This window comes from Ananas comosus, linkage group 2, assembly GCF_001540865.1.
Source record: "Ananas comosus cultivar F153 linkage group 2, ASM154086v1, whole genome shotgun sequence".
In the NCBI taxonomy this organism is placed as follows: Eukaryota; Viridiplantae; Streptophyta; class Magnoliopsida; order Poales; family Bromeliaceae; genus Ananas; species Ananas comosus.
The window spans coordinates 10,593,230-10,605,088 of NC_033622.1; the positions used below are offsets into that span (position 1 = coordinate 10,593,230).

The 11,859-nt window shown below is 34.5% G+C and overlaps 1 protein-coding gene across 1 annotated transcript; it reads left to right on the top strand.

The window, feature by feature from the left end:
* Window positions 9,541-11,064, top strand: LOC109727560 (zinc finger CCCH domain-containing protein 35-like). The gene is made up of 2 exons (XM_020257706.1): window positions 9,541-9,700; window positions 10,604-11,064. Exons 1-2 carry the CDS (start codon window positions 9,541-9,543, stop codon window positions 11,062-11,064), a joined length of 621 nt encoding a protein of 206 aa, XP_020113295.1.

Sequence of the window (11,859 nt, forward strand, 5' to 3'; positions counted from 1 at the left end):
CTGAAAGATCGAGCATATATCTTGTTCTGAATTGGTGCATACTTTATATAGACTTTTTCGAAACCTAAAAAATCGACATGACTAAATAAATACAATAAATTTACTAAAAATATATTTCTTAAGTTATAAGAAAGTTAAATACTATTATACTAGTTAAATTAATAAAATATTTATAATATAATAATATTTGTAACATAATAATATTTTTAATATAATGCTTCGGTCGGAATCACAGACTAAGCCAGGGTCGGTGAATGACAGTCTAAGTCAGGGTCGGAATGATAAGGTTAGCGAGACAAGTCTCACATCACCTGATGATCTTGGGCTGTATATGTGTTTAGGACTGACGAGGACGTCAGGGCCTCAAGCTAAGTTAGGGTCGGAATGACAAGACCAGCAAGACAAATCTCACATCGACTGGTAATCTTGGACTGTATATGTGTTTAGGACTGACGAGGATGTCGGGGCCTGAGTATGTGACACACCAATAATCCCACATCGGATAATTATGACTAGATGTAGGGATATATAAGCTTGACTAGGCTAGATATTGAGCTTTTGGGCCAGTGATTAGGCCTAACGAGTTATTATTGCTAGTGAAAGTGCATCATTTATAATTATTTGAGACTATATTGCACTGCATTAAATAGAAATTATACTATTTGAGAGTTGTATTTTTTGAGACTTAAATTATATTATTTAAAACTATTTGATACTATTTGTAACTTTTGAATGGTGTAATTTATGTTTTAAATAGCACAATGTTTATTTTATACACTATTTGAGACTTAAATTATACTATATGAGACTAAGTTGTATTTTTTAAGACTTAAACTGTATTATTAAAACCTATTTGAGACTGTTTATAACTTTTAAATGGTGTAACTTAAGTTTTAAACAACAGAATTTTTGTTTTATATCATGCAATTTCGTTTCAAATAGTTATAAATGATACAACTTAGTCTTAAATAGTATAACTTATTCTCAAACAGTACAACTTTGTCTTCTTTTTTTTTCTACTTCTTGTCCTTTTTTGTAATGCCCGCGATACATGATGGCTTTCTCATAAGAAAAAAAACAAATTTTTTTATTTTTTTATTTTTTTTATTTTTTTTCCACCTATATCTTTTTTTGTTATCAAACCTCCTCTCCTACCCTCTATCGCAACCACAACCCCTGCCCCGATGCGCTCTCCATCCCTTTTGTCCTCAAAGCCTGTGACACCCTCGTCGCCATTGATGTTGTCATCCACACCTATGCCCTCCGTTGCAGCCTTACCTCTACAACCTGTGTCATATCTGAGCCGACATCGCCAGAGATTTGGAGAGGTAAGGGAGAGGAGTGCAGTGTCAACATGAGGATAGTGGAGGAGGAGTAAAAAGGAGAGAAAGCGGCAGAAAAAAGGGAGAAAGAAATAGCAAGGAGAAGAAAGACAATAAATAGCAAGGAGAAGAAAGTCGAACCAGGTGGACAAAAAGAATGAATAAAAAAAAAACAGAGAGAAAAAAATGAATCAGAATATTTTAATCAATTTATTAAAAATTTGTGCCGAATCTTAAAAATTGAAAAAAGTGGCCTGTTTTTGTGAAAACATAAAACGAGTCGATTTTTTTTTTTATGCAAATTGACTTTTTTTTTTCTCTTTTAAGTTTATACTTTTCTTTTTAGGGGTATGAATAATTATCTTTATGCAGATTTTTTTTTCCTTCATGGCTATTATAAAAAAGGATAAACTTGCTTAATACTATTAAGCCTTAAAGCCTACAAACCTTCAATAAGATTGCATCAGAGCCAACCTTAGTACAATTTTCACTTCTACCATTTTATCACATATGTTTCTTTTTATTATATTTTTTCCTCTTCTAATTTCACTTTAGTCAATGCAGGTAGTATCGTTTATCTAATATCCACCGTGTAACGAGCAAAAGTGTTAAGTCTAATATTAGAATGACTATTTTCTACTACGATATCGATATGGAGGTATTTAATTTTTCAAAAAATATCTCAGATAATAATTTTCATATTAGAAAAATATTTTTCGCCTGTTTGGTTTCTAGAGAATTTTTTTTTCAGATGTTAGAAAAAATAGTATTTTTATTTTTAATTTTTTTCTCCGAAAAATATAAATTGTGAAAAGTAACATTTTTCATAAAATATATTTTTTCTGAAAAATAGTTTTTAATGTTTTTCTAAAATGCCAAACATTCCATGTGATAAAGCTTTTTGGCTTGATGAGACTTTTGGTTACATTGTATAACATTTGGTGTTGTGAATAAATGGGGGACAAGAATTAGGTGAGAGGATGGCTTTAAAATTTGATTAGAATTCTGGTAGTACTACTCCTTAATAATGGTGATCACAACTAAATCATACATTGATGGAACCTGGCCTACTTGGTACTTAATACTTTTATATATAATATAATATCCAAAAAAAAAAAAGTAAGAGATTCAAATTTGTTGCATGATCAATTAATTAATATTTTAATTAATCTTTCAGATGATCAGATCAAATACTTATTTTGTGAGTTTTTTAAATTGTTGTCAACTCATGGTTGTCACTTGCTAAAAATGTTTAGAGGATTTGGTTGAAACTCGAGTGGTTGGTTGAACTGAACGAAACTAAGAGACTGTTTTATTGCATGTAGTTATAATTGTACTATAGTTTTAACTATATACGGATCTAGGAGGTTGTTTAGTTGCACATAGTTATACTGCATTGCAGTTTTAACTGTATGCAGATTCAAATTCGGTTATTTATTTTGACACATTCAAATTCACTACTGGGATAGCAACTGCACAAGAAAACTCAACTGCAGCAATTAAAATTATGTGCAAATTAATTGTAATTATAATTGCAGTAGTTAGAGAGAGTAAATTTAAACAAAAATAAATTTTGGATATTATATTTGCAGTAGTTAGAGAGAGTAAATTTAAACAAAAAAAATTTATTTCTCTAATAACTTTTAATTTTTTTATTTTATTTTTTTTTACTATATGAGAATAATCTTACTATCCCATAAATAAATTTATAAAAATTTGTAAATGCACTTTTCAACTATATGCAACCAAATAAAATATTTATAGCTGCAATGTTCTTTTACTATACCCAACCAAACAAATTCATGTAATTATCTTTACTGTATTTTTCAACTGCATGTATCTCCAACTACACTGTATTTACAAATATGTCAAATAAAACTATCCCTAATTTCAGTATTAGATTTGATACATTTGAATCTAACCGTTACAATTAAAACAGCATGAGAATGCCCAACTGAAATAGTTGGAATTACACCCAAACAGGTTGTAATTCCAACTGTAGTAGTTGAAGAGAGTATTTTAAACAAAAAAATCTTATCACTTGTTAAATATAAAATATTTTTTCCGACATTGTAGGTAATACCATATATATCAAATGATAATATTAAAAAAAATGCACTTTTTAATTGTCTGCAACCAAATAAATTATTTATAGTTATAGTGTTTTTTACTATATCTTCAACCAAACAAGATACATATAATTATAACTTTTTTATTTTCAACTAAACGACCCCTAATTGATGCAATGATTTTCAACTTCTTTAAATTTCGCTGGTAGTGACAAATAGTGAAAGTTAAGCTGGTTCTTAAACTTTATTTTTCAGAAAAAAAGTAAGGTTTGATTTGACATGTAGTTTGGTACAATCTCGCTTCGCCACTATATAATTCAAAAAGCTATACTTAACTATCCTACAATTTTATTTTTATTTCACTGAAAAATCTGTAGACAAGTAGGATAACAAAGCAAAGTTTTTTAAATGCCACATGACGGTATTCAGTTTAACGAGAAATCCTTATAACGAAACAAAAATAAAATCTTAGAATAGTTAAGTGTAATTTTTTAAACCACCGGATGGTAAAATAAAAATATGTTAAACTATATAATAGTTTAAGTACAAAACTTTTGAACATAGAATGGTAAAGTAAAAAATGCACTAAACTTATAGATCTATTACTCTTTATGAATTCCCAATGTTTTAAGCTGATGTGTCATAACCTCCTAATTTTGAAATTTTTTTAATTTAGAATGATCCATTTTATTCTCTCTCAACATACGTCTCTTCATCTCCCCTATTTAATTTTTATTTAGAATGAGCCATTTTACTCTCTCTCTCAACATACGTCTCTTCATCTCCCCCATTCAATTTTTATTTAGAATGAGTCATTTTACTCTCTCTCTCTCAACATTCGTCTCCTCATCTCTCCCATTTTATTCTCTCTTTCTCAACATACGTCTCTTCATCTCTCTCATTTAATTTTTATTTAGAATGAGCTGTTTTACTCTCTCTCTCTCCATCGTTGGTAGATGTACCAAGTGAGATACACAAAAAAATATTTAATATTTTATTATTATTAATTACTACAATAGTTTCTACCCGCTGTAAAGCGCGGGACTCTTTACTAGTTATGAATTAACTTGTATATATCTCATTGAGCTAGGGCTGGAATTGGGCCGGGTTCGGGTTGGATCATATGCCTAAGCCCAGCCCATAATATGTCAAGGTTTGTTGAGGCCCATTTTATGCATTTGTCACATGGCCCATATATATTTTTATTTTGAATTAAATTAAAATAATATATATTCTTAATAAAAATATACTATATATAATCTATACTATATATAAAAGCACGTATTTTAAATTTGGGTCTGTCGACAGACCCATTTTTTGGCGGGAAAAAATATTGTTTCCTCTTTCCTTACATAAAATAAATAACGTAATGAAACAAACTTTTAATTTCTGTTTATCTCTAAAATAGAAAAAAAATATAGTTATCCAAATTTTTGCCAACCGAAAGATATTTACTGTGAATCTATATTTTAATTAAAATTTTATATAATTTTTTTTACTTCTAAAATAAAAAAAAAATCATGCTTATCCAAATTTTTGCCAGAATATCTACTGTAAATCTATATTTCAATTCAAAATATAAAATTAATTTAAAATTTAAAATTTTGGGACTATCTATATATTACAATGGAAATAATTTAAAAGATAGATTGGTTGATAAATTTGTAAATCATATTTTTGAATTAATATGATATACAAATTTATGATCAATTTGTAAAAAATTATCTCAAAGAAGAACAAACAATTATGATTAATTTGTTAAAAAAAAAACATTTATACCTATCTATAACTTCAATTCTATAAACGGTTATGATCAATTGGTTAAAAATATTGAAAATAAAAATGAACTATTATGTTCAATCTGTTAAAAAGTAGCACTTCTATCCATTTATTTTACATTAAAATTTAAATTTGAGTTTAAATTGTGAATTAAATTTAATTTTTAATTTTTGATATCAAATCTATCCATCTATTTTATATTACAATTTAAAACTGATATTGTAGATATTTTCTAATAAAATGTAACATATAAATTTAGAAAATATTTTATTATAAATTTTTGAATAAATATGATTTACAAATCTTTATTGATTTAAAATAAATTAAAATAATTATTACGTGTAGTTGCACGTATGCTCAACTAGTATATTTTAACATTCGTTTCTTATATGGTTAAATATATTATATATATAACTAAATATCTTATTTTCGTAACTAATATATCAGATTTTTGGGTCCGGTCTGGTCCAGCCTCAAACATGTCCAAATAGGCCCAAGAAGTTTTTAGATCTAAATTTTTAAATCTAGCCCAGACCTAAAGTTATAATATTGATAGCCGAAACCTAACCCATATATGGTCTATCAGATCAGGCCTTGTTTAGGCCCGGGCCAAGTTCCATCTCTTATTTGCAGCATAATATCTAACTAATAGGAGTAAACTCTTATTAGTATAAACCCCTTTGTAGTACTTATAAGTTTTCGGCTGTTGGAGCAAAGGATGTGCAGTTAGAATAATAGTGATCCTCTAGGACTGAATCGATGCTTGGTTAAATAATAGGGTTAATTTCATATAGGTCCCTACAAACGTAGTGAATTACAAATATATCTCTACAAAGTTTAACTTTTATATATTGTCCCTGTAAAGGTCCTAATGTTTTCAAATATGTTCCTGCCATTAGGATCTGTTAGAAAAAATTAATTAACTATAGGTAAAATACTTAACCCTAGTTAGTTAATGAGATGAATTAACCTTTTTACCCCTCTTTAATTAATAGTTCGGACTTTTGAAGAGACGTATTTGTGATGGCAAAAAAGTCATTTCATTTATAAGATAAACAGTGTTTTAACGGTAACAAATCAGATAAATATATTTGAAAACATTAGGACTTATCCAGAAACAACATATGAAAGCTGAATTTTGCAAGAACATATTTATAATTTATTATATTTGCAAGGACCTGTATGAAAATTAACCCTAAATAATATGATCTAATAGATGGAAATAGTCAAAGGGGGAGATCTAACGACCTAAAATTTATGAGTATAAAAAGGTCTATACTCATAAGAGTATAGTAGCTGGACTCACCTAATAGTTCATTTTTTTATACCTCAAGCTCAAGTGACATTAATTTGACCAAATATAATTTGTGAATTTGAAGATGTTTAGTTAAACTCAGTTAATTAACACATAATAAATTAGACCAATTAGTTCATATGTACTATTGTTTGCTACAACAGTGATGGGAAATGACATTGTTGAGTTATAAAAAGGATAAACTTCAATTTATCCCCCATGATTCAGCACATTTTGAGTTAGCCATTTGGTGGTTCGTAAAGTTACATTTAACTATTTCAAGCTTTATTTTTTGTTCACTATGGACATTCTGTGATAATTTTTGCAAACCACAGTACAGTATAGTATAGCAATCACGATCTACATTTTGTCATCGTATATAGTTTGTATTTACTTTTTGACTTAATAGTAGATTCTTATAATGAAACAACAGTAAAATCATATGATACTTACAATGCAATTTTTTTCAAAATGCATGACGACGAAGTAAAAATGCGCTAAGCAATAGTGGGGTGCAAATTGAAGTTCACTTTTTTTATTTTTTATTTTTTCTTTTCTTTCAATAACAAGGCTAACCAACCTGTTGAAAAAGATGTTACTTTAAATACATTCCCTATAAAACATAAGAGCCCATTTGAACTATGAAATCGTGCTCTTTCGTTTTCGGCTCGATATCGAACTAAGTTACAACTATCCTCATCATGAGCCGGGCGGTTCGACCGTGTCCCAAGCTTAAATAAGTGAGTTTAGGCTCAATATTTTAGGCCTGATCCGATCCGATCCGAAAACATAAACAAGCCGGACTCGGGTTTACCGACTCATGAAGTTGGAGGGCCGAAGCGAGCCGGATTTAGGCCTTATCGTGAGACTCGATCTACCCGGCGAGGTCGAAATACGGGCCTAAGACTAAGGATATCGAGCCCAACATGGACCCACCCGACCCATGTTCAGGTCTAATCACTTGTCTAACTTTTTATGGAACTTTTATTTTTGATTGTACAATAATGTGAGTAGGCTTTTTTGCATGTTCAAATAATTCTTTCATACTTACGTGCATCAATTAAGTACTAAAGTTTTGTTTGGCGTTCAAAATTCCATTGAATAAGATAAAATCCAATAGTGTTGTTGAGAGAGAGAGAGAGAGAGAGAGAGAGAGAGAGAGAGAGAGGAATTATCGGCTCAGAACAATTGAGCGTGTTGTTTCAAATTCATTCTCGTGCAATTCCAACCTCCTTAGTGGAAATTGATAAGCTCGTTCCAATCAGATTATTTGATCCGAGGAGATTACTCTCATGACTTGCGACTAATCGGCCAAATTGTTCTATTTTTTTGTAACATCTTTCTTTATTTTCACCTTTTTCTTCTGTGATGAGTATGCTCGTATTTCACAAACTTTCCTTTTTAATATAGCTAAATTTAAACTCGGAACCAAACGAGCAAGAGATAATATTGATTTTATATTCTAGAAGTTATTCTATATAAATTATTGGGAAAATTTCAAAAACCCTCCCTGTGGTTTCATGCATTCTCACTTTACTACCCTGTGGTTTAAAACGTATCAATTTGCCCTCCTGTGGTTTCATTTTTATCTTTTCGGAAGCTTTTTCGTTAACATTTCGTTAAATTATATACAAAAAACTTCAGATAACCATCTATATTTATCGAATATTCACTTTAGTATCCTTTAATTTTAACTTTGTCACTGATTTAAGAAAAAAATAATAATAAAATTGATAACAAAAAGAGAAAAACGAAACCACAGGGGGCCAAATTGATACGTTTTAAACCACAGAGTACTAAAGTGAGAAAGCACGAAACCACAGGGGGGTTTTTGAAGTTTTCCCATTTTTTTTTTTTTTTTTTCAGATGTCGCTACCATCTGATTAATTAATAATGAGAAATAAAATACTCTAGGTTTCGTTGTGAGGACAATATGAAACTCTCGACGAGACGACGAAGGTCTTAAAGCGCGTAAAAGGAGTAAAACAAATGTTCCACTATCCCAAAAGCAACCACTGCACTGTATAACATACAGGTGAAAGGGAATGTGCGCTGGTTTATATGCGACACGTAAAAAAAAAAAAAAAAAACTCTCTCTATCCATCGCGCGATGGGCAAAACAAATAAAGTAATTTTTTATTTGAATCAATCTTTACACTTAGTTGACCCTAAGCTTGAACTCAGAGCTCATGGCTGGTGATTCGGGAAACGGTGAACGAGATCTTTGCCAGCCATGCGACACGTATTAATATGCCCACTTAGTATACCGAGTGGTTTAACAGAATTATTGTCGAGCAACTCTTCGAAAGGTCGTTTCAACGCGAGGGGTTTCTGTAGTACACCGGAGTTAACTCTAGCAATTTGAATGACAGATGGTACATTTTTGTGTGCTTAGAGTTTCGTTATATTTATCATGTAATTTATTATTAGGATTTTACGTACTTTTGTCAAAAGCATATATATTATANCACTCAATTATTATTATTATTATTATTATTATTAACATTAAATTCCAACATCGTGCGTAGACTTTTTCTATGAAAACATTTGAAAAATGTGCATTTTGACTTTATTGTAAATTTTTAAATTTGTCCACTCATATTCACACATGATTATAATAATTGATAATGATATTATTGTTATTATTATTATTATTATTTCCGTCGCATGCATGAAGAGGCACTTGGGAAAGATCAAGAGAATAACGTGACTTAGTTATTAACACGTGGACTAAAAAAATCTGAATTTTAAAAAAAAATTAAAAACAAAAGGCTAAATTATAAAAAAAAATTTAAGTCAATACCTATTTTTTTGCCTTTTTTTCTGTTATTCAAAAATCTACATTTTACTCCCTTAAAAAATAAAAAGTGTTCACAGGAATACGGTATGAAAATAATGACCAAATTATCCTCATCTTTTTCGTCTTCTCTCCAATCCTGCTCATCTTGCATCCTCGCCCCGCGCCTTCCTTGACCCCAACTCCAACTCCGTTTTCTCCACCTGCTTTCCTGCTTCTCTAGCATCCTCACCATCCTTCTATTTGGCGATCGATTGCAGGAAAGAGATCGTGGTGAGTATGGGCGGAGAGGTAGGCGAGCGCGACGATGAGGCGACAAAAGAGGGCGAGGGCGTGTGTTTGGACACGGACAGAAGAGTGCGCGAGAGCGAAGGTGTGGGCGAGGCGGCGTGGTCGCGAATGTCAGTGAGGAACGAGAAGGAAGATGAGAGTTTCAAGAGTATTTTGAGTATTGAAAAATAGAATATAAATGGAAGCTTAACGGAACACCAACAGTTGGCGCCGAAGTAAACATTTTTTATCTTTTCAGGGGGCAAAATATAGATTTTTGAATGACGGGGGAAAATGAAAAAACGAATATTGACAAAGAGATTTTCTATAATTTAACCAAAACAAAAAAAAAAAATTAAAATATCGCTATCATGGAAAATTTTAAACAATATCTTTTAAACATTGGATATGCATAAAAATTAGTTATGATAGAGTTTAGTGAAATCACCTTTCAGGGGAATTAAGTTCATAAGTTTTTGTAGGTGTGATCTACAATTATATTTCTTAATTTATTTTATAGGCTAAACTATAAATGTAATTTTTTTGTATTAATTTTAGTCTACGTCATAAGTATTAGAGTTAGTGTATTTTTAATTTATACTTTGTTATTATTTCAAATAAGCCCAAAAATTAGAAAATTTGTTAATATTTAGTTGCATAATTTTTTTAAAATAATTTGACATATCATATCGTTCTACATCACAATATTTATCAAATATTCAAAATTTAATAAAAGAGATATCCTACTTTACTAGATAGATATATCAAAATCGATATTTATCAAACAGTTTTGGCCAATTTGCATAAAAAATCCACTTATTTTGGGCTTTTGCAAAATCGGGCCACCTTTTTCCTTTTTGCAGATTCGGTCCGCTTTTTCAGCAAACTGACCAAAATACCCTTATTACTTTTTCTCTTTCCTCTTTCTCTCTCCTCTTCGTTCTCTCGTTCTTTTTTTTTTCCGCCGAAAAAAAAAAACGAAGGCCAGGCGGAGCAATTTTTTCTACTCTTTTTCCTTTTCTTCTTCTTCTTCCTCCTGCTGGAGCACCTTTTTTTTTCCCTCTTTTCTTATTCTTCTTCTTCTTCTTCCCTCCTCGTGACCAGCTGTTCGAGTCCTGGCTCCACCCGGCCCAGTACCGCACCCGCCTCTGCAAGGACGAGACCGGCTGCGCCCGCCGCGTCTGCTTCTTCGCCCACAAGCCCGACGAGCTCCACGCCGTCAACCCCTCCCTCGCCTCCGTCTCCGCCGGCCTCGCCCTCCCCTCCCCTCGCTCCTCCAACGACGACGTCGCCGCCGCCGCCCTCATCCTCTTCCAGCAGCAGCAGCAGACCCTGCCGCCGCCGTCGTCGTCATCCCCCTCCTCGTGCTGCGCCCGGCGGAGCTCCACCCGCGGCTCCGCTCCGCGGGCCGCGTGCACCGTTAATGGTGTAATGGTGCACCATTACACCAGTTATGAAGAACCGGCAGCCAGTCGGGACACAAGCGCCCGTGCGAGGCCCAGCGGTGACGTGCGCCTCTCCCCGCGACGGTGACGAGAGGGAGCGTTGGCTAGTGCACACGTCGATCCTCGGAGCTTAGCCGACCCAGACATCCCCTGCGCGCTCAGCTCGACCCGACGCCCGCAGGCCGCTGCCTGCACCGGTCCGTGCCGTGCCGGCAGCGCCCCGCGACTCTGCAGCAGAGCTCTGGCTCGGGGCGCCCAATCACCGCGCATGAGCTTATCGCCGCGCTCTGTTGGCGCTTTGCCGATCGCCGCCGGGCGTCCTAGGCTCGTCCGCCCTGCCGCGGCCCGGCAGGCCCTCCTCCGTTCGCTCCGCGGCGCCTCGACCCGCCGCCCGCCGCCGCGCTCCGAAGATTGCCGGCGCTGCGGGATCGACACTCAGCGGGCGTCCTCGCCTTCTCTCCCTCCCCCCAACCAGCGTCTCTCCACCCGCCCCAGCCCACCGGCCGCCGGCGGCCTCGCTCTACGGCGCCAGCCACCTGGTTCTCCCCTGCCTCCGCCGTCGCGGCGGCTGTCGCCTGAGGGAGCCGATGCTGCGGAATCCCCGCATGCGTTGCAGGCTACGGCCGCGCGGACCGTGGCGGTGAGGAAGGAGGCGTCTACCATTCGCCCCGCATTCTGTTCTGCTTCTGCTCTCGGCTTCTCCTTCTTGGAGAATCAGGACATGGTCGGAGGGGAGGATATCTGGGAGAAGTCGAGGATCATGGTCGGAGGGAGGAGGAGGGGGCCGCTGTCATCCAGGAGCGGTGGCATCTTCAACTGGCGCGCGGCGCCAGACTCCGCCCGCAGCTCCCTCCCGGCACCGCGTGCACCGTTAATGTGTAAT